The 23145-nt window shown below is 47.9% G+C and overlaps 1 protein-coding gene across 1 annotated transcript in view; it reads right to left on the bottom strand.

Moving 5' to 3' along the window:
- Positions 1–1929: 1929 nt before the first annotated feature.
- C7H10orf90 (chromosome 7 C10orf90 homolog) overlaps positions 1930–23145 on the bottom strand; it is a 201228-nt gene continuing 180012 nt past the window's right edge. Inside the window, exons 5-9 of the mRNA XM_037010946.2 lie at positions 22415–22599; positions 20603–20777; positions 8270–8333; positions 2925–3024; positions 1930–2837 (exon numbers count right to left, since the gene is read on the bottom strand). Of these exons, the coding sequence (XP_036866841.2) occupies positions 2799–2837; positions 2925–3024; positions 8270–8333; positions 20603–20777; positions 22415–22599 (563 nt within the window). The 3' untranslated portion in view covers positions 1930–2798. The remainder of the gene's footprint in view (positions 2838–2924; positions 3025–8269; positions 8334–20602; positions 20778–22414; positions 22600–23145) is intronic.

Here is a 23145-nt window from a genome sequence, read left to right as displayed (position 1 = left end):
CCTAATTGTAACAGAAAAAAAAGTAGTGGATACCTGAAATTCACTCATCAGCTTTATAAAACAAACAACTGCAAACAACAATGGGGGGAAACCAGTTTGGCAGAGTCCAAAACTTTAATTTACAGCCTCGTCCTGAGCTGGCCGTCCAGAGGACAGAGAGCTCAAGCCAGGCATCCCACATTCCTACCCAGCACTGCACCTCAGGCACCTTGATTAAGAACTGTCCTCAGAAATACATTATTCAATGGCATTTAACCTCAAGGTGATTTTTATTTATTCTCTAGACTTTGAGATGAGGCATCATGTTTGCAAAGGGCACTTTTGCTCTTCATGGGCATTTTGAAAGTTGGTTCCATGAAGGCGTCCTGAGATATTTAGGTGTTTGGTGACATAAATCCCCTTCCGGAAAGTGTCATAGAACAATCTAGAAGTGGCTGGGCCCTGAATTTAAATGATTGGTTAGGAAAAGCTTTCGAGACTCTCTGATGATATTAAAGAAAACAAGGAAAAATATGGCAGGATGTTTACCTAAGAAAGAGTGTCCTGAGAAAATATCATGGATTAAAATTGTTTATTTTAAGAAGCATTAAAAATAGAAATAGAAATTTAATGTACCATCTTGGAGGCAATTTAATAAGCTCAAGAAAGCCAGAATCAATCTTACGGGCAAGTATAAACCGTGCTGTTGAAATTGCTTCTAAGAGTGAAAGAACTTAAGAAAAAACAAAATAAGTTGGTGAGGCATCCGGTTTGTACAACTGATTTTTGCTGTAGCCACACCCATGAGGTCAACAGTCTTTTTGGCACATCTCAGTGCCACGCTGAGGGATGATGAAGGTGGGGTGCTCATGGCCCCAGTGCTAAGAGCTCCCTGGGACCCTCTTACTTCCCTTGTGCTCCATCCAGTGCGACAGGAGACACCCATGTTGTTTGCTTTGGGCCAGGTATTCTTTTAAGTATACAACCCACACTGACTTACTCTATTCCCAAGACAACTCTACGAAGGAAGCACTACCATTATCTCCATTCTGTAGATGACGGGGGCCCAAGGCAAGGTTAAATGGGTGCCAGTTTGGGGTTTTATTATCTCTCACCTACAAACACACCCTTTTTCTCTGTTCTGTTAAAATAGTCCAAGCCCTTTAACTGTGTTCCCTTTGCTCTTGGGCACAACACTTAACTTTGTTAGTAAAGGGCACCAGGCAGACATCGCAGAAGAAAACTGGGACATTTGTCAGCTGACTCCAGGGACAGGGGAAGCATCTCCAGGCCTGGATCCTGCAGGTCAGGCAGCGCCTAGAGGCCAGCTGCGTCCCCAGCACCCTCCCTCGAGTGGTGCTGTAGCAGATGAGACAGCTCCGCATGCACCCTAGAAAACAGACTTCCAGCAAGTTCCAGAAGGAACGTTTATCAGCACGGTACCAGGAAACTTCTGTCACTGCTGGGTCACACCCACTCCTCTTCAACAGCATCTCGATATCAGCCCTGGGCAGGAGGGGATGTTCTCTCCTTTCATCTGCAATTCCCACTGGTGTCCTTTTGAATTCTCTCTACTTCCACCTAGCCAATCCCTCCTTCCTCCAATCCTGTTATGGTTAACAATTATACACATTAAACTTCCTCATTCAAGTTCCTGTGTGGTTCCTCTCCGATTGGATCCACTGACACCATTGCTTAAGGACACAGCCCCCAAGCTGGGCAGCTGAGATGTGACTCTCTCTCCTGGGCCAGCCCTCTGGGGACAACCTTCCTTCCGCCCAGGCATCAGGAAGCACAGGCTCCTTGCATGGGAGCTGTAGTGCAAGAAGGCAGCCAAGGGGCTGGTCAGGGGCCCCGGGCCTTGGGGTGCTTCTCACCAAGCATCATCTGCAATGACTGCTCAGTTCAGAACACAGAATACGTAACAGGGGAATACTTTTCATGATGATCGCATTTATTTCCATTTTGGTAAATATTTCCACTAGTTGGTTCTTAACTCCCCAAATACACATTTATAAGAAATGGACACTGTATGTTTGGAAGGACACATGGCAGAGCTGGAGCCGTTGGGACAGTCTTGGCAACACACTTCTTTCTGGGGGAGTGGGCGTTTGCAGAAAATACTGAAGTTACCTACTCTGTTTTCTCACTAACTCTGCCCTCATCACTTCCATGGAAATAGTCTTTTGCTGAGTGAAGAAAGGTTCTGAGTGGGTGGCAGCCATGAGGGCTGTCCTGACTCCTGGGTGAGGTGGGTGGGGGGCACAGACCCGCTCCATCTCTGGCCAAGCACCTACTTTTTCCCAGTCTTCTTACATTAGGTGGTGCATGCATCCAGAGAGTTTTAACATACCGTGTGATGGCCTGAAGTTTGGAGTTGGCAGAACCCCAGAAATTGGGAGTGGTATTTAAAAAGTGATGGATGTGGGTTCCAGATTTGGGTTCCAGATTTAATGAGAAAGAAAAATAATAATAATAACCCCCAGGGATCTTAGGCATTTCTGCCTGGGTGGAAATAATAGGGGGAAAATATCAGAAGCAAAAGGTATAGGTGAGAACGAAAAAAATCCTGAAGGGACTGTGTGTCAGGTAGCTTTCCCCCAGCAGCCTGCTGGCCCATGTCCTCGAGGGTTATTGTTTCTGCCTGGTTTGGGTCAGCAATTCAGGAAGCTATGCTTTCCTTTGTGAAAAAAAAAAAAAATCAAAATCAGAAGTAAAATCGGTGTTTCGCATGATGAAGATGATGCTAAGTTTAATGGCTTCTCCAGCGTTTGAAGTCATGCCAGGTCCAGGCAGCGGGTCAGGAGGACAGCCTGTGGTTAGACTGCGTTCCTTTGAAGGAGCTGGTCCAGTAATTGCTACGGAAGCAGGAGACAAAGACATCAGGTTCAGTCAGCGCCTGTGCGCCACTCACACGCAGCACCTGCCGGCGGTCAGTATGTTACCTTTTTAAAGACTTCAGCCCGGAGCCTGTTACTCTGTAAGATCACCCTTTTCCTTTGTTCTTCTTTCTTCTTTTTGACTTCCGGCAAGTTATTATAGATTCTGAAACAGATTCAGAAAGTATTTTGAATGGTGGCAAGACAAGGTGTGCCTGTCGGGGATCTGCGCCCTGTCTTGTCAGCAGGCTCTTCCACTTCTAAGAGACGACCGGCTGCACGTGGGCCCCTCGGGTCTGTGAGCCGCGCAGGCCAAGGGCTTCCCTGTCAGTCTCAGGAACAGGGCCGCCGGGCAGGGACGACAGTGTGACAGGCAGAGGACCACCCAGGGCGAAGCAGGAGAGACCCGTTATGTATGTGGAAGTCACTTTGCTTGTCCCTCCATTCTCTATGAGAATTAACTGCTTGCTTGTAAAAGGAGTGATTCCAGACCCACTGCTTTGCCACTCTGAGTGTAAATTTGCCCCAGATACCTTTGTGCCAGTCAATTTTTGCTTTACTCTGACTTAGAAAAGGAGTAACAAGTAAATGGATTTGGAATAACACACACACATGTCTGTTTACCTCTTAATCTCTAGCCAACCTAATTAAGCTGTTTCCAAATACATCTTGGGCACAAGTATTACGTTCTTATCCTGATATAAAATTAGGAGTTTCCAAGTTACAAGGAGGGTCCAAGGGACCTTCTTTCCAACCTCCTAACAGAAACTCTTCATGTACTGATGCCAAACAGTATTTCTGCTCAAATCCATGGACACAGGGAGGGGCTGCACGCTGGGCTTTTGCACTGCTATATATGTGGCACTCAGCTAACCATCTCTTTTTCATTTCTTCTCATGTTTGAAAGCCAGACAAAATTTAACAGGTTTCCACTGTTAAAATAATAATTTCAAAGTATAAAAATATTGATAACAAAATTAGCAGGTGATATTATCTTGGTTATCCAGCTCAAGGATAATCACCTGACATGAGTATTCTCACTGACTGCCCACAACAGCTGGAAGAGCATATAGTGTCCTGCTGTCATATGAACAAGGAACCCCAGCCCCAGTGTGGTCAGGAGACTGGTGGGAAGTCCCTTGGCTGGCTAGTGGGGAGCTGGGATGTGCCCCTCAGTCTGCTTGACCTGACTTTCCCCCATCTATGTAGCATACCATGGCCCAGGAAATGCTGGGCCGGGCACAGTGCCTGGCACACTGTGGATATTGACGTGGTTTGAATGAATAAATGAACACACAGTTGCCACATCCAAGAGCTATTCTAGAAAGAACCCAGGGGAAGATTGTCAGGAACTAGTAGGAAAGCTGAATGTCCCTAAGCCCCACAGTGGAAACCTCTTCAGATCCACAGAGACCCATCTTCCTGATACTGACCATCTGAATCATTTGGGAAGTTTAAGATAAAAGTTCCTAGGTTTTTATCACTATTTGCAGATGATATGATATTGTACATAAAAAACCCTAAAGACTCCACTCCAAAACTACTAGAACTGATATTGGAATACAGCAAAGTTGCAGGATACAAAATTAACACAAAGAAATCTGTGGCTTGCCTATACACTAACAATGTTAGAACACAGTCTAACAATGAACTAATAGAAACTATATAGAACTAATAGAAACACTAGAACTAATAGAAAGAGAAATCAGGAAAACAATTCCACTCACAATTGCATCAAATAGAATAAAATACCTAGGAATAAACCTAACCAAGGAAGTAAAAGACCTGTAAGAAAACTATAAGACACTCTTAAGAGAAATTAAAGAGGTCACTAACAAATGGAAACTCATCCCATGCTCTTGGCTAGAAAGAATTAATATCGTCAAAATGGCCATCCTGCCCAAAGCAATATACAGATTTGATGCAATCCCTATCAAATTACCAACAATATTCTTCAACGAACTGGAACAAATCGTTCAAAAATTCATATGGAAACACCAAAGATCCCGAATAGCCAAAGCAATCCTGAGAAGGAAGAATAAAGTGGGGGAATCTTGCTCCCCAACGTCAAGTTCTACTACAAAGCCACAGTAATCAAGACAATTTGGTACTGGCACAAGAACAGAGCCACAGACCAATGGAATAGAATAGAGACTCCAGACAATAACCCAAACATATATGTTCAATTAATATGCGGTAAAGGAGCCATGGACATGCAATGGGGACATAACAGTCTCTTCAACAGATGGTGCTGGCAAAACTGGACAGCTACATGTAAGAGAATGAAACTGGATCACTGCCTAACCCCATACACAAAAGTAAATCCGAAATGGATCAAAGACGTGAGTATAAGTCATGAAACCATAAAACTCTTAGAAGGAAACATAGGCAAAAATCTCTTGGACATAAACATGAGTGACTTCTTCATGAACGTATCTCCCCAGGCAAGGGAAACAAAAGCAAAAATGAACAAGTGGGACTATATCAAGCTGAAAAGCTTCTGTACAGCAAACAACACCATCAATAGAACAAAAAGGTACCCTACAGTATGGGAGAATATATTTATAAATGACATATCCGATAAAGGGTTGACATCCAAAATATATAAAGAGCTCACACACCTCAACAAACAAAAAGCAAATAATCCAATTAAAAGATGGGCAGAGGAGATGAACAGACACTTCTCCAAAGAAGAAATTCAGATGGCCAACAGGCACATGAAAAGATGCTCCACATCACTAGTCATCAGAGAAATGCAAATTAAAACCACAATGAGATATCACCTCACCCCAGTAAGGATTGCCACCATCCGAAAGACAAACAACAAATGTTGGCAAGGTTGTGGAGAAAGAGGAACCCTCCTACACTGCTGGTGGGAATGTAAATTAATTCAACCATTGTGGAAAGCAGTATGGAGGTTCCTCAAAAAGCTCAAAATAGAAATACCATTTTGACCCAGGAATTCCACTTTTAGGAATTTACCCTAAGAATGCAGCAGCCCAGTTTGATAAAGACAGATGCACCCCTATGTTTATCGCAGCACTATTTACAATAGCCAAGAAATGGAAGCAACCTAAGTGTCCATCAGTAGATGAATGGATAAAGAAGATGTGGTACATATACACAATGGAATATTAATCAGACATAAGAAGAAAACAAATCCTACCATTTGCAACAACATGGATGGAGCTAGAGGGTATTATGCTCAGTGAAATAAGCCAGGTGGAGAAAGACAAGTACCAAATCATTTCACTCACATGTGCAGTATAAGAACAAAGAAAAACTGAAGGAACAAAACAGCAGCAGAATCACAGAACCCAAGAATGGACTAACAGTTACCAAAGGGAAAGGGACAGGGGAGGGTGGAAGGGAAGGGAGGGATAAGGGCAGGGAAGAAGAAAGGGAGCCTTACGATTAGCATGTATAGTGTGGGGGGGGGGCACGGGGAGGGCTGTGCAACCCAGAGAAGACAAGTAGTGATTCTACAGCATCTTACTACGCTGATGGACAGTGATTGTAGTGGGGTTGGTGGGGGGAACTTGGTGAAGGGGGGAGTCTAGTAAACATAATGTTCTTCATGTAATTGTAGATTAATGCTAACAGAATTAATTAATTAATTAATTAATAATAAAAAAAAGTTCCTAGGTTTCATCCTGGATCATCTGGTGCAGTATTTTCTTTTTCTCAAATACAATGGACCCCTCTACAGGTAGTCAAAACCAATGAGGAAAATCATCTATTTCTGACATAAAGACCTCGCAGTCATGAAGTGAAAAAAGCAAGCCACAGAAAGGAAATAGATAGTATGATGCCATTTATGATTTAAATTTAGATCATTGTATATGTACAAATGAAAATCTATTTTTGAGCAGAGAGAAAGGCCCGGAAGGATACACAGGAGGCGGATAATTGTGGGTGTCTCCACAGGTGGGGCCGGGCCGAGAAGTGGCGTAGGAGTGGGGATACTTGGCCATGAAGGACTTTAGCTTTATCTCCATTCTCTGAGTTTTTGAAATGTAACTGTAATTTAACAACATAATTAATAACAAAGACTACAAAAGAAAAGAAAGTTCCAGTGCGATTCTGTGGACAGTGAGGTCTGAGAGCCAGGCTCAGGGCCCACCCGGGGCAGAGCCCACAGAGCAGAGAGAGAACCCAACTGCTGACTCCATCTGGGGAGACCAGGCTTCTGGCCGGGGGAGCCGGTGCCCTGGGTGCAGCTATGCTTGGCTCGGGGGCCCTCGCTGAGCTTCAGTTTCTTCTTCAGTAAAATAACAGGGGGATATTCTGTCCACAAATGCTGCTTCCAGATCTGTTCATTGCAAGCCTCCATAATAGTGGCTTTGGGTTTGGCGACTGGGAGAAGATTTGGCTGAATTTTTTCACTAAACTGAAAATGGAATACTTTTGGCATGAGGTGTACAGCACTTCACACTTCTGAAACAGCAAGTCTTAGAGCCCAGTGGCCCTTTAAAACCCCAGTTAGAAGGCCGTGACTCAAGTCCTGATTGGGATGGTCCCCTTCTCCTCACTTGCACGTTTTAGTTTCAGAGTTTTCCCCCCCGGTGATCAAAGTTGGCTAATTACCAAGAAACAATATAATCGTCATAAAAGGAGACATTCTGTGCCAGGATTGGGGAGACCCATGTCCTTCCCATCGCAATAGTTTCTCTAAGTGCACTATCAGTTGGGTTTAATTGTTATAATAATCGCTCCCGGTGCTACATACTTTATTTTAAACTAATGACATTTTCCTTGCATGAACTTGGCCAATCGTGCTGAGTTACTGCATTTTGGTCAGGAGGCCAGGGCTTGGGAAGAATGGCGGCCTTTGTGTGCATCAGGTTGGTGAGAAATAGGGGAAGTCTGGAACAGCAACCAGCCAAGCAGAGCAGGAAAGAGTTTGCTGGTAGCAAGGCTGCCAAGCCCACCGGGGTTGGAGTGCCAGGAAGGCCGGCCTATGGCCCTCTGAGGCTAAGCCAGCTCCCTCACGCCATCAGCGTCCAGGGTCAGTCCTTTCCTGCAGGCCCTGCCACTGTCGAGACCCTTGGGAGAAACAGCTTCTCTCCTCCTCATAAAATTAGCTTCCAAGGCACACAGTGACACCAGCCCGGGTGGTGATGGGAATATGCAGTATTCCCGTTATGAGTCTGGGGATCTCTTATTAGAGACCAATTACTGGATCAGGTCAGAATCCAAGACCCACCACTTTCCTAAGGTTTTCCAAGAATGGCATTAACATGCAGAGGCACAACTGGACCGCTGCTCCTCTTTTAGCCAGCTTCTCAAATTCACAGCCATTCAGACCTCGGAAGCCAAGAAGCAGTGGCCCTCCTGACAGCACTGGGGCCCCCCAAGCCACCCTGATCCCCACTTGCCCCCTCCTCTCCACCCCACACAATAGCCCGTACCTTTTAGATCGCATGTGCATCTCCTTCTCTGAAATGTACCTTTCTTTGGGTTTGAACAAGTTATCTGGAAAATATGGAAAGAGGATTAATTTCAGAAGGTACAGATGTCACGCTTGTCTAAAGAAACATTATGGTGCACTTACTACACACTCGGTTTGAATCCTTAATCTCAGTGCTTACCTGTACAAAGGCTGCAGGACTGAGCAGACACTCATACACTATAAAGGGTGGTAGTGAAATCAACAACCAATAATCTGGTCTTAATGATAGTTAAATATGAGCATGAAGTGCAAGGTTAGCATCTGACAGTGACTCCTTTGCAAGCTTCATTTAGCAATAGGGAGTTAGGATTTGCTGGGGGCCGTGCTGGGGTGACACTAAAATGTGCTTCAGTGTTGCCCTGGGAGCAGAGCCCTGGATATGAGGTCATCCCACCAACAAAAAAATCCCCACACTAGAGTTTTGGTGCCCTTAAGAATAAGGAATCCTCCCAGCTATTGCTAGAGCCTTTTGAGAGCTGGGACTTTCACTCACAACCAGAGCCCTCCATCAACGATGCTCAGCCTGTGTGTGGAAGGAAGGACTGTCCCTTTTGCAGTGACAGAAAATGTAATGGATGACATAATAGTAACATCTGTCTAGTGTCCTTTGAGAAACTACACAGTGGCTAAAAATCACTATGAGCCTGGAATGTTTTTTGATGCAAATATATATTACTAATCATGACATTTACAGACGGCACACTTAAAAATGGTATTTTTTTAAAAAGTGTACACCCTTTGCAATAACTGAAATTCCCTTGAGGCTCTCAACTCTAGAGATTAGCCAAGAGTCTGGCGTCTAAATGCTCCTGGGAGTCTTGTCGCCTGGGGCGTATCTGAGCAGCAGCCACACTGTCTGGAGCACCTGAAAGTTGACCAGCCCTGCTGCCTCGCTCAGCAGAAGCAGAGAGGCCACCTGGCACCCTGGCTAAGCCGAACCGGGTGATCCAAGCAACTCCTAGGCAGGACCCCGGCATGGTCCTATTTATTGTCCCACCTGGGCTTGGTCCCTATGCTCAACACTCTGGTGGAGTCACTCAAGGCTTCTCAGGCTTGAGAATATGCAGAATTTTCTAGGAATATACAAGGCAAGATAAAGACAGGGACACAAGAAGTCTCTTCCCATCTGGAGAAATACAGCACAGCTACTGATTTACAATACGGAAACAACACAGTAGCTGAGCTTGTATTCTGTCTGTTTTTTTAAACATAAAGGGAAAAAAGGGCACCATTACTTCAAAGCAAAATTCAAAGGAGAAATAGGAGAGAAGAGAAAGAAAACAGAATTTTCCCACCTAAGAGAAAGCATCCCTGATGCTGGGAAAGGTGATGGGCCATGAGCACAAGGGGTGGCTAACATCGCTGTGAAGACGCATCTGCCAATGTGCCTCCCAGTGCCCAGCCCTGGACCTCACCCAGGCTGGGCCAGGCCAGAGCCCAGGGCCTCAGGAAAACCCTAACGACATTCCCAAAGAAATGGGGTGCCACCAGAAGGCAGTCAGGGTCTTGGTCAAGAAGTTCCGTTAACTGTTTGAAGACTCCCACTCAGGCAGAGAGAAGGAAGCTTATACAAAGAATTAGACCCAAGTCCGGATCAGCATTCTGATCCAGGAGCTACTCAAGATTAGGTGGAGGCCAGTGCAGACAGACAGATGGTGTTCCTAGGAGATAAAAACATTCCAAATGCCATTTGGAACACTTCTATAATCTTGATGTAATTGCATATGGTCTGCTCTGGGAAATTAGTTTTGGGGTTCTTTTAGTTTGTTTCTTTAGAGCACCTGATACCACAAGGAAGCTTTGGTGTTATTTCCAAATGTGAGCTATTTGGCATCTCCACTGTTTTCTGAACTCTTCTCAGCCTGCTGTGCCTCAGCAGAAGTCCTGGGCCCAGCACATGTGAGGCCCCAGACCAGCAGGTCTGTGTCCCAAGCCTGCCTGCGGTGGGTAAGCTCCGCCCACACCTTGGGGAACTGGTTGCCCTTGCTTCCTACTGACTGTGAGTTTCTGTACCACCACCAAACCATCTGATGATGTGTGGGCCTTCTGGCCAGAAGGAAAGAGAGAAGAGGAGAGGGGAGGGAGGTCCCACCTCCCTCGAGGACGCTGTCCGAAATGAGGTGTAGCCAACAGCTCCCCCTTCACTAGCATAAACAGAACCCCATTCAGCCCTTTGAAAGGCCACGTGGCAAGGCAGGGGGAGGGAGCAGGAGACACGCCTGGGGGTTAGCATCGTTATTTGCAATCGTCCTGCTAGTGTATACTGGGTGCTTCCTTACATGGTCTCCCTTGACCTGCACACCGACCTGGTGATGTGCTCGTAAGTGTTTGCATTTTAGGGTTGAGGAAATCAAAAGGCAGAGATCTGGTTGGCAAGAGATGGTTTCAGCCCAAATCAGTCCAGCCGTGTCCACACCTGCTCTTAACCCCACAACATGGCCACCAGCTCCTGGTTGCAAAATCTGTATTTTGGAAGCCTGACAAGGGTTGGTCCATTTGCCAAGAGACCAATCCAAAATTTGTTTCTCTTATAATCCTTCCTCCTTCCTTTTTGAGCCACCACTATGTCACCAGGGGATGCTCAAAAATAAAGGCACAGATAAGACCTGCTACCAGGAGGCTTCATTTGCTAAGAGAAGAGTTGGATAATTCACAAACCAGCTACAGAATCTCAGGCAAGTGCTCTGAAGAAAACAAAACTTGGCCATATGGCAAAGGGGAACTGGGGAGGTCAGGAAGCCCCCTCGGGGAAGGAGGCATATAAACACTGATAAGCCCACCAGGGATCTGGGGAAGGGGGTCAGTAGAGGGAATGACAATTCCCTGGGTGTGCAGCGGGAGGGAGGAAGGGCAGGGAGGCACCCAGAGAAGTCAGGCCAGTCACCAAGGTGAGATCAAGGACAGCAGAGGTTCCCTACCGGGTTACACTTACAAGCACCTGGGGAGTTTGGCCAGGATTCCATGCGTGAGTGTTGGAGGTCTGAACTAGAATCTCCGGAAGGTTCTAATATACACCAGAATTGGGAAACATCAATGCTGGCTTTTGCAAGCCCATTTAAGAAGCTCTGCCAGTCTATTAAGGAGTTTTCCATCAGAGCAAGAGATAGAGGGCCACGTGGGGTTTGAAACAGGAGACCTGATTTGTACTGTGGAAGATGACGCCAGTGGCCATCCAGACATGGGCTGGGTGGAGATGCAACCACAGTGGCTGGAAGACAGATTGGGCCATTGCAGCCTGGGACATGAGAGATGGCCGTGCTTGGCGCGGCTGAAAAGCAGGACAGAGACCCATCTACCCTGCGCACACACAGGGAGCTGCGGGGCTGAGAGGGAGAAACCGGAACGGCTCCCAGGCTCTGGGTTTGAGTGACAGTCCATTTGACGGCTATTTTTTTACCTCTTTCAGACTCTGCAGTAGGGACACTAAGGTAAATAAGACTAAGGCTTCAAAGCCCAGGGTTAAAGCCAAATAAGGAAGGGCCTTTAGGCACCTGGACCCACATCTGCACAGGGAGAGGGCTCGTGGGGGCGAGGTCAGTCCTCCAGGGAAGGGGTGGGATTGGGGAGGCCACAGCAGGGGACAGCCGAGCTGAATCCTGGAAAAGAAAGCATTGCCCCTGACAGTGGCCCAGAAGGCAGGCCAAGGGGAAGGGCGATGGTGGCAGAAACCCAGCAGGGACACAGGGACCTGCCTGCAGCAAGGGATGGTTCTTCAAGGACACGTACAGCAGGACCCGCTGGCGACCTCGTTGCGTGGATGGAAACCACCCTGCACGTGCTTTATTCAAAGATCCAGTGAAATCCCATCCATCAATTCCCTTACTGTAAATTCTGCCTGTATAAAATTAAAGTGAACTGGTAAGAACAATTTTCAGCCTACTTATGGGTCTTTTATGGATTTTCCCTGCAGCTTCTTGTATTCTAATTCATGGGGACAGACGAAAGAGAACTGCAGTCCTTTCACCTCCCCTTATCATTCAAATGGGGGCATTTTTTTTCTCAATAAAATTACCAAGATAAATTGCCCATCCTATGTTTCTGAAAATTCCTTTATTTTTTTATTTAAAAAGAAGTTTTTTAACCCTGAATCTCTGTGTCTGGCTCATTATTGTATCAAAGCTACAGGGCCTGTTGCTAATTTCATTTGACAAGGCCAGACATGCTTAAGCCCTTACCTGTTTCAAGTCAGCTACCAAGATTGGGTCCTTCTGAGGGAGCAGCTGAGCTGAATTCGGACACTCTACTGCGCTCTACAAACACATGTGGGTGTCTATACCAACACCCTCACTTCACACGTGTGTGAACACACATGCATACAGGGACAGGTGGCCTCAATACTCAGCTGACAGTGTCACCGGGAGGCAGCATGGATCTGCCAGATGCCAGCGTGACTGGCTGTTTATGGGACAGGGCTCTTTCTCCTCCACATGGGGCCCTTATCTGGGCAAACCTGCATTTTCCCAATTGAACAAGTAACTAAATAATAATCAAGCTCCCACTTGATTAGCACGTATTAGCACGATGCCCTTCTTGAAGCTTATTTTCTGCAGTCACCCTGAGCTCTTTGAAGAATCTTTCAGATGCTTGTTTTCTTTATCTTAGAAACACCCAAACCAAGAGATGCTTATTGTAGAGAATTCAACCAGGAGCCAACAAGCCAGTTTGAGGTGTAGACGCCAAGCCTGTATCTCCCAGAATCTTCTATTAAAACCACAGCCCCCAAAAGGAATGGAAATGAGGTGTGTTTTTGGGGGGGAGTTTCTAGGGGATTTTTCCGCTAAAAAAAGATTCCAATATCTGTGTTTCTAAGATCACAAGTCTATTCATTATGCCAGTTTCAAAGCCAATGAGCAGCTGACTGTCCTACCACTGGAGTAATCACACCATAGTTTTCAAGAGTTAAATCCAGTTACTTACACATCATTCCTACTCGACTCACCTCTGCAGGACCTCAAATTTGATTGATGTAGGCAACAGTGGGGTGGTTTACCCTGGAACAATTAGCCCACCAAAAATTAAAGGTGTACATTATACTGTACAAACATGAGTTAAAAGACTCATAGATGAGTTGCCTACTCTTGTGATAAAATCTTGGGCTGGATAAACATTCTCATTTTTATAAAATCACTTCTAGCCTCCTGTGGAGTCCTGCTCCGGAATGACAACTCCACAGGGTAGGCAGCGTATTCCAGGGGCCTAGAAGGTAGTGGAAGCTGCTCAGGACTGGCATTTACATGCAAATGATGCTCTTGCCAGTTATCACCCAACACACAAGAGATGCTGAGGTCACAGCTGGGAAATGCAATGAGGCTCTCGGACCCTTCTGGTAAAGGCACAGAAAATTAAGAAATGAAAATAAAACGAGGGGTCTACAGAGACAGCCATTTGTTTTTGCATATTCGGATTGAGAAACAAGGCAGATGAGGCTCCTGATTAAAGAGTGGATCCTTCTCTCCAAGGGGAGCTCAGCTCCTGCAGAGATTTATCCTCGAGTTAGGCCAGGATCACCATCTTGGGGCTTCCATGAAGAGAAAGGGTGCAAAGAGCTAAAGGATGGCTTTGAGAAAGGGTCTGCCCCTCTGGGGGGGCATGGCGGGGCAAAGGGGCATGTGCCCATGAAGGACAGATCGTCATGGGAGCAGCACAGCCATGGGAGCAGATGAGCCCTGGGGCCACAGCGTCGGCGGCCCTGGTTAGAGGAACCAGGTCCCCAGGTCAAACGCGTCCATGAAAAACATTTTTGGAGAGAAATGGGGTATTAATGCAACCCCTGGCTCAATCCCGTTCTATCTCTGGGACCCACGAACACTGTCACAGCCCATCTTCTCTCCCGGCCCTCCTGGGGTCCCCCCTCCTTTGCTTGGGGCCTGACCCGCTCTCTCCCCGCAGGGCGCAGGAGCCCTGGGGAGGGGGGGACTCGCTCTGTTCTGATGCTTCGTCAGCCTGCTCCTCTCCACTCACCTCCACCTGCAGCCAAAGACAGCCTTCAGATTTCTCCTCACTGCCAGATTACCCCTCAAAGATCCATCGAAGGACAAAGCGGTCCAAGGCCCTCCCTCGGCCATAAAGCCACGCGGCTGCCCTGGGTGGCTAGTGCCCCACTGTCACACCGCTTCCTGTCTCAGCTCCTGGCATGGAGAAGCCCTCCCTCCAACCCCCAGTTATTCGACATTGTGATATTTGTGAAATGCCTTCCAAAGGGACTGTGACTGGCATCTTGTCCTTCGACATATTTTGTCCCAGGTGCCAGCATGAGGCTCTGTTAGGGCTGCCAGGGGAGCTCACATGGAGACAGGTCAAGGCAGGGCCCACCAGTGGTGAAGCCGGCCGCTGCCTGTGAAATGGGTACCAAACCCCACTGCCCAGGGGTCCCAGGGCCCTCAGGCTTTGCCCCCTGGCATCGCTAGGCCAAAGGGATACAGTAATGAACATAAGACCTCTTCCCACACTCCCAGCTTTCTGTGGGAAATAGTACATTAAAACTCTAGTTGGGGTTTCTTTAGCAAAGCATGGTTCCTCTGAGCAAAGATTCCTAGAGTGATGTTTCCAAAGTGGACTCTCAAGAATTAGATCGGACCATCCCAAGGTCAAAGAAATTAAGGGAAAACAAGGTTAAACAAATTTAAGCAGTCTTTACTGTGTCAGGACTTCCGGTGTCTTTAATATCCATCGGGCATTGTACCACCGATAAGGCACAGAAAACACTTTTCAAAGGAATCCAAAGGGACTGCTTTTCCCAGTACATTTTGGATAGCATAGACTTGAGGATATTGGGGAGAAAAAACTGAGAACTACAGAACATTAATAATTATAATTCTCAGTTTTCAAAGTTATTATTTGTAGTTATAGAATAGGATTCAACCTATATATTTTAAAATCTGGTACAAAGACAACCTGGCATACTTTCCCCCACACTTGCTTAAACCTGTGTGTGTATGTGTGTTAAATGGAAGGTTTAAATTACTCATTGAAAGGAACTTTAACAATGGCTCAAATCACACACTTCACCATAAACCAGCAACATATTGTACAAGGCTGTTGATGTGAGAGTCACTGTTTGCTCTAATTCTAGGGTTTCCTAGCATTTTTTAGAGAACCACAAAATATGGTGATTTAAAGATGATGAATAAACTTTCATTCTCACTGCCAAGTAGATTTATATCCTTAGTGTCACTGCAAGGTTTATTACTGAGCTGCATTATGGAATAAATAATTTCAAAAATAAAATCCAGGCAACTGGAAAAGGAATCTCCCATAAAGTCATCTTTCCTTACTGTTCTGCAATTCCATGTTTTTACTTTGTGTTATTTTAATTGGAAATAACACTGTTCTCTAGGTCTAATTCTAACCCATGGACATAAATTGATCTTTCCTCCCCATGTTTCTTAAAAAAAAAGACAACATAAAACCTTTATCATTGGTCTGTGAAGGACACCAATAAGAGTGTCCATGTAAATATCTTTGAGTCAGGGAAATAGTCTTTTAGCTAAATCATGCTTATTTTCTTGCAGACTGATGAACTAATAATTTACTTTATCTGATAAGCACATTTTAAAATGCCTTTGTGAGTAATATGGGAGAACTGCCCCCAGCTATTTATTCAGATGTTTTTGGAAAAACATTCATGAGATCAGATCAGGCAACAGTAGGGATGATGTGGCCAATGCTCAGCGAGCTGCACGATGAACAGCACGTTTTTATTACTGCGATGACTTCCCCAGCCATCTCATATCTGCTGGGTCACTTCTCCAGCTAGATGCTCTGGGAATGCAAATTAATTTTAATACTTGCTCCAGCCAAGAGTCATCAGTGAAGGCAGATCTGCTGGAGAAGGAATTCTGCAGTGCCTTCCGGAGAATTCCGTTCCTCTACTGGTCCGTGATTTGAATGGCTCTGACTTGGCTCACCTTGGTAAGTGTGGATAATGCAACTCCGATTAATGCCGTCTGTTTTGCTACAAGAAGCAGGGCTTCCCAGAGTAACTTGGTGTGGCATATGCCCATGGGCACTTACAGCCTAAGGAGATTTTTCTGGCAATAACCCCAAGTTAAGAAGTTAAGGAGGTTGGGCATCTAGAGAGCTACAGAACTATGCATGCTCAGTGGAAGAGGGACAGGGCAGGGGAGTAGTCAGGGAGGGCTTCGTGGAAGAAGGGGATGTTGGTCATGGGTTTTCCACACAGGTTAAGGGGTCAACCTGGAGCAGCCACAAGGTCGACCCTGGTAGGCAGAGGGGGAAAAACTAAGATAGAAGTCAGGCAGCCTGGGCTGAGTCTGAGCATTGCTAGGCTTCTGACTGGAGGCAGTATCGAGTGCAGGTTGCAGCAGTGATTCCTAATGAGTAAAGTGCTCAACACCATGTAGCCCAGGTGTTGCATTATAGGAAGCAGAAGATAGAGCCTTGGTGGGGAAGAGATTAAGGAAGAGACTGGATTTCAGGTGGGCTAGTGAGGTGGGGCAGGATTTTGCAGGGCAGAGAGGATGAAGGGCAGATAAGGCTCCATCTGGAAGAGTCCTGACCTGCGAAGGAGGCCCTCAGTATGTAGAGTCTGCAGCCTTAGGGACTGAGAGCAAAGCCCAGCCTCCTTGGGCTCCTCTTGGTGCATAGCTGCAGTCACATGCCCAGCGAGCCTGCTACCCGCAACATCTGGCACCTGGCACGGTTCTGCATCCCCCTGCCCTGCCCAGGGCTCGGCTTTACCACATCTTGCCTGGAGCAGCTCCTGCCCCAGCTTTTGACCTCAGAATAAGGTTAAACCCGAAACAGCATACACAGTGCTGTCAGCTTCCTTGGGCTCATTTCTGGCCCCTCCCAGTTCTGTACCACACCCCCACTTTAAGGTCCAGTCCTGGCTGAGCGGAGCACCTCTAGAGCATCCTCACTGCCATCCTCTTCTACGCCGGCACCACAATTCATCACATAGCCTCTACTTATCCTAATATGATTTGGGGTCTCCCCTATCAGGAGCCTTTGATGACCTCAAGGTGGGAACGAGCCTGTGGCTGACCAGGAAGACCCCTGTACCTACATGCTTTCCCCACAAGGTTGGGGGGGAGCAAGTGGGGGTGTCCATGAGACCAGGGACCGTGTCTGGCACACAGTGGGCTCTTAAGAAAGGTTTGCTGAGTGGTGGATGAGGAAGTGCCTTGCGTCACTGCTATAGCCAAGCAGAGGTGGCCCACCTGGCTTCCAGGGGAGGAAAGAAACTTACACATTTATTCACTTTGGGAAATCAAACTACAGATGATGAGATAGTATAGACAGGCTGGGGCTGAAGCAGGACCTCTGTAATAGCACTACAGTCTGGTCTCTGTAGCCTCCATTGTTCATGAAAATCCCCATCTGCAAACAGGGGCCTGATTAACTCTCACACAAACTTTCATGTGCATCCCTGTCCTGAGCCTTAAAAACTGCCTGGAATTCATTAGCTAACAGGAAGTGGACCTGGCCTCTGGCCCTGACTGTGACGGCCCCTGCAGGTCAGGTGCTCACCTTCCCGGCAGCTCCTGCCCAAGTGGGCATTTGTTAGCTGCCAGAGTGCCCACCTGAGCCTCTCAGGTCTGTTCCAAAGCCAAGACCTCCCACAGCCCTGATCGGAGGCAGCTACCCCAGCTCAGAAAGCAAACCCCAGCCTTCTTTCTAACAGACGTCTTGACACTGTAGCCAGAGCTCATTCACGCATATGATTTATTAACTAATTTAGCATGTAAGAAAAACATCTGCATTTTACTTTTATCATCTTGCCAGCAGACAGGCTGAAGACAAGATGTGTACTGTGGACTTGTTTAATGGGGCCTCCAACACTCCCTCTCACTCGGCCGAGCCCACACCAGGCTCCGGTTTCAGAAGTTGTCTGATTTAACTGACCTAACACAAACAAACAGGGGAGTAAAGCTCTCATCAACACATAAATACCACAGGCAAGAGCAGAGGGCCATAAAATCTGAGCCCTGGAGTCCCAGGGACAGCATCCTAGCTGCCAGGACTGTCTCAGAATTGGGGGAATAAAAAGGTGCCTCTGTTATTACCACTATTCCCTGGGGCTATCACCCTCTATTATGTACAATTTTAGGCTTTCCATGTAAAAGCCCGTGAATTTGTAAGGACAGCTATTCTGGGTGAAACACTACAGTTGGGTGATGTAATGGATAGAACTATGTCTCCCCAAAAAGATATGCTCAACTCCTCACAACCCACCCAGACTTGCGATTGTGACTTAACTTGGAAATAGGGTCTCTGCTGATGTGTGCAAGTTAAAATGAGGTCATAGTGGATTAAGGTGGACGCGAATCCAATGACTGCTGTCCTCATGAGAGGAGGAAGTTTGGACAGAGACACACAGACTGAGGTGAGAAGGCTGTGTGGAGACAGAAGCAGAGAAGGCATGATGCTTCTACAAGCCAGACAGTGCCAGAAGCCACCGGAAGCTGGGAGAGAGGCCTGGGATGGATTTTCCCTCTGATCCTCTGGAAAAAAACAATCCTCTGCCACCTTGATTTTGGACTTTTGGCCCCCAGACTAGGAGAGAAGAGGTTTCTGTTATCTTAGCCAGCCCATCTGGGGTCATTTCTTACAGTGTCCCTGGGGAACTAACACAAACGACCAGGGCACCACCCCTCCACTATTCGAGATGGTACCCTACACCACTCGGGCCTACAGTGTGGCACTGCTAAAGGGACCTGGCCTGGAGAAGGAGAAACCTGGCTCCCCACAGAACAAACCGGGAGTGCCTCTGGGATGCCATTTCTTCCTACACAAAGTAAGCAGATCTGGGTGAAAAGGAAACCAATTAGACACCATTTTTTGAGTATGGGAATCTGTTGAACCCTCAAGTGGCATTGTTTTGTATATGTTGACAATACATTTGTTGACATAACCATTTTGATCAACATTAAAAATGTTGAGGCCAAGTGGCCCACATGCCATAGGAAGCCCTCCCCAGGGCTGTAGACCCCGAGGTCCCCAGTGGGGGCTCCCACTTGTGGCTGATGTTCAGCCCATCACAGCACCTTGAGAAGTCTCTGCACCTAAGGCAGGCTGCTCCTTGTTGAGCCAGAGGCTAAACAGCCCCCTGGAAAACACACCCAAATCAAGCCTCTGTCAGCCAATCAACTTGAAATGCTGGTGTTCAAATGGGGACACAATTTCTTTGCACATTCATTTTGTTGATTTCCCTTTTTTAGCGTCCTAGGAGGGGGTCCCTGGGGAGGAGCAGCAGGTGTTTTGCCAAATCCTTCACCACAAGGAGGAGGCACCCTTGCCCTGGATCTCAGACAGCTTCCCTAGCAGAGCTCTGACAACTCCAGGTGGAGGAAGGAGACAGCCTCCCTTTGCGCCGTGGAGGCTAACGGGAAATCTGCTACACCACCCTTTGTGCTCTGTCCTCCAGGCCTCCCTGAAAGATCTTGGTAATGTTTGCTAAGCTGCATTTTATTGAACATAGTTATTTCCCCAGAGAACTTTGATTCAGAATTATACCCATGATTTCACCTCCTGGGGGCCAGAACATTTTGCTAGGAAGAAAGAGCTTGTTCCTCTCTCCAAAGAAATAAAATTGAGGTTTCCCCAGGCCTCCAGATTTTAAGATTTGAGTTGGCAGGCCATCAGTATGTGCTCTGATGTCCCCATTTTTGCCCTCGTCTCTTCTTGTTATTCTTGCTGGTTTAATGATCTGTTTATAAGCTCCACGAAGAAAGGACTAAGGTCAGCCTTGCTCACCACACTATCCCCAGCTCCCAGCATGGTGCCGCCCAGGAAGGTTCCTGACAACCCATCTCTAATGAGTGCATGAGGGCTGCCCTTCACAGGGTCAGCCTGACACTGGCCTCACAGTGCTTGGAAAGCTGGCCATCCACTCTCTCTGAGCTCACAGCAGGAAAGGGCTTTCAAGATGACGAATGTTGATATAGACAAGCTGGAGTCAACCTCTCACTCTGAGATCTGTTTTGCAATCTATAAAGGGCAAAGGGGATCTCTTGCAAATATCTGTTAGGAGCCAAGAATTTGAACTTGCTACCCTGGCTGCTACAGTTGTGTGGTTTCTTTTCCAGCTATAATGGTAAATTTGTGACCCAAGTGATTTCTGCTGAACTCAGTGCCCCGTATATAGTTGCTCAGAATGGGCCGGCCCCCAGAGCAGGCTTTCTGACCCTGAGTTTTGGATCCTTGGAGTGACCGTGAGTGAGTGCTACGTACGTCAGTGCCATCGTTGGCACCCCCTCGGGTGAGTCCCCGAGGACCCCACCCCACCGCCCCCAGTCTGACCAGCCCTCCCAAGCCATCTGTAGCTCACCGCTGAGAGGATGGGGGACGGTGCACTGCCTCTTGCTGGCCCGGGCCGGAAGGCTCTGCTTGGGCCCCAGGGTCTCCTTCCGCTGGGCTTTCCTCTGCTGGACCATATGTTCCACCTTCTTCAGCCGTTCTTGCGAGCGAGAAATGAACTGAGGTTTACGGACTTCCAGTGCTTCCTGATGGAGCAAAGATTGCATTTTTAACAGAAGTGACAAAGAAAGGCCCCTTATCCATCTGATTTGGTCAAGAAGCTGATCAAAAGTCCGTCAGTCGGACCAAAAGCCACAGTGCACGAGCGCCTTACGATTTTCTTTCACCACCTCCTAGGAAGACCTGCTGATGACACAGGCCCTGGCCGCCGGCCCAGCAGCCCCAGGGCTTACGGTGATGCGAGTGACTAGTAACCTACCCCCAGGATGTGAGTGTGGAGGCCGACTTCTTCCCCCGGTCTCCCCACTGTTCCCAGCAGCTCAAAGTCTGACTACCCCAAACCCCGTATTCCAAGGAGACTCGGGGTTGGAAGGAATGAAGCTGGAGGCTTTAAGAAAACCCGGGTCACCCACCCAGCGTGAAATACGCATGTTTTAGGAGAAACAGTAACCGAGGCTAACAGAGACAGCTGCTCCCAGGTAGAAAGCCTCGGCAGGGTACCTCTGTCTACGCAAAGTGATCCTGCGGGCTCCGCAGAGGTCGGAGTCCCCGGCCCCACTTCGGTCAGGTCTCCCTGCTCCACCTGCGCACCGTCGTACCTCACGGAGCACCTCATGCAAGCAACTCCCACGCGTTTACAACCACGATAGGCTGTGAGCCCCTGGAGGGCGCGGGCTGTGCCTCGTCCTCGTCCACCTCGCACCCCTCACAGTCCTGCCCCTAGCGCCACGCATGGTAGGTGCTCAGCAAAGGCCTTTGGTGCCTCTGTGGCAGACTTGCTTCTCTGCCCCCTTCCTCTCCCAGTCCCCTGGGAGTTCAGAGCTCCCAGGAGGAGGGTGGCTTGGGCTCCATCTGTCACGGGTATGCCCCCGGCAGCTGTGCCAGGAAAGGAGGGATTCTCCTCAGCCAGGTGGCCTCCACGGCACCAGCCCAACGTCCTGCATAAGTCACCGAGGCCAGGAGAGATGGCACAGGGGTGGCAGCTGCCTCAGCTGCCTGCCCTGAGGCTGGGGGCTCAGGCTACTTTGGGGCACCGTGAGTCTCCTGCCAAGAGCTGGCTGATGGTGCCATCTCCACACCTGGGGAGGTTTACAGCATAGGAAACACCTTCCTACGAGGTGTGCCTGGCTATGTGGTGCACTGTTAGCAGGGGCTCTCTGAGTTGTTTGCCCTTCTATTTCCACATCTATGTATTTCTGAACTTTAAAAAATATGTACATATTACTTGTACAATCAGGAAAAGACGCCACATGAAAGCTTCTGTGTCCTTGAACACATGGCGGTGTGGTTTGGGGCAACCTCCTTTATCTTTCAAAGGCTTAGTGCCCTAGACAGGGCTTTGGCAGTTCCTGCCACAAGGACGGGAGGCACTGATGCCTGTGAAGTGACCTGGGCACCTGCCAGCAATGCTACATGCCTTGCCACGGTCATTGTCACTGTTATTATGTGATCCTCATTCCAGCCTGATGGAGCAGACATCATTTCTCCATCACTCCTGTGGGGAAGCAGGCCCAGAAAGGTTGGGGGGGGCTGCCCAGAACGGCACACCCACCAGGAAGGGGAGTCAGGGCTCCAGAAGCGGAAGTGAGGCCGTGTGCCCACCCACGCCCCAGGAAAGGTCTCCCATGGTGGAACTCACGCTGGCAAGCACAGAAGGCCTTACCTGCAAGGTCAAGGAACTTGCAGGTGTTTGCTGGCGCTCCAAACAGTCCTCCGACAGGGCGGGGGCCTCTGGCCCGGTGGCGGGTGCTGGCTCCAGGGCTGCGGGCTCAGGCTTGGACGTGGTTGGGCCTTCCCTTCTCTTGCATTCTTTGATTTTTACAACCAAGTCAGAGCATGTGTAATCTCCTAGGAGGGAAGATTCAGAATTCCATTTAGAGGGCACCCAGGGGTTTTCACCTGGCTGCTCAACACCAGAAGACAATCTTGGAAACAGAAACACCAGTGAGTTCGCGGGCCTCCCTAACACGAGGAGCTCACGCCTCCTCACCACCCCCAGGCCACAGGGAGGGGGTTCGCAGGTGGCCAGGCTTCACCACCAGCCGATTCTGCCACCGAAGCATTTCCTCTGGCTTCTGGCAACACGCCTGTGCTCACAGTGAAAAGCTTTTCTATTCTGTGCTTCATATTAAATGTATCCTATACAATTGTTAGAGTTTGGTTGTTTGGGGACAGTGTATTAATTTATCTTACATTTGCTATGCTAATGATGTAAGATGGAGGAATGGTGCTCAATTATTTATCCCTCCCCTTAACTTGCCAGAGACTACCACTGGCTTTACATTCATAACTGGAATTCTCTGTCTCTCAGCACTGATTTGGCCTCTTTTTGAGGCCATTTTGACATTCCTTTATGGAAAACGTCAGGAAATGAGTGACTCAGCCGCTTGTCCC

The sequence above is a fragment of the Manis javanica genome, chromosome 7 (genome assembly GCF_040802235.1).
Source record: "Manis javanica isolate MJ-LG chromosome 7, MJ_LKY, whole genome shotgun sequence".
Lineage (NCBI taxonomy): Eukaryota > Metazoa > Chordata > Mammalia > Pholidota > Manidae > Manis > Manis javanica.
This window is presented reverse-complemented; position numbering and strand designations above follow the sequence as displayed.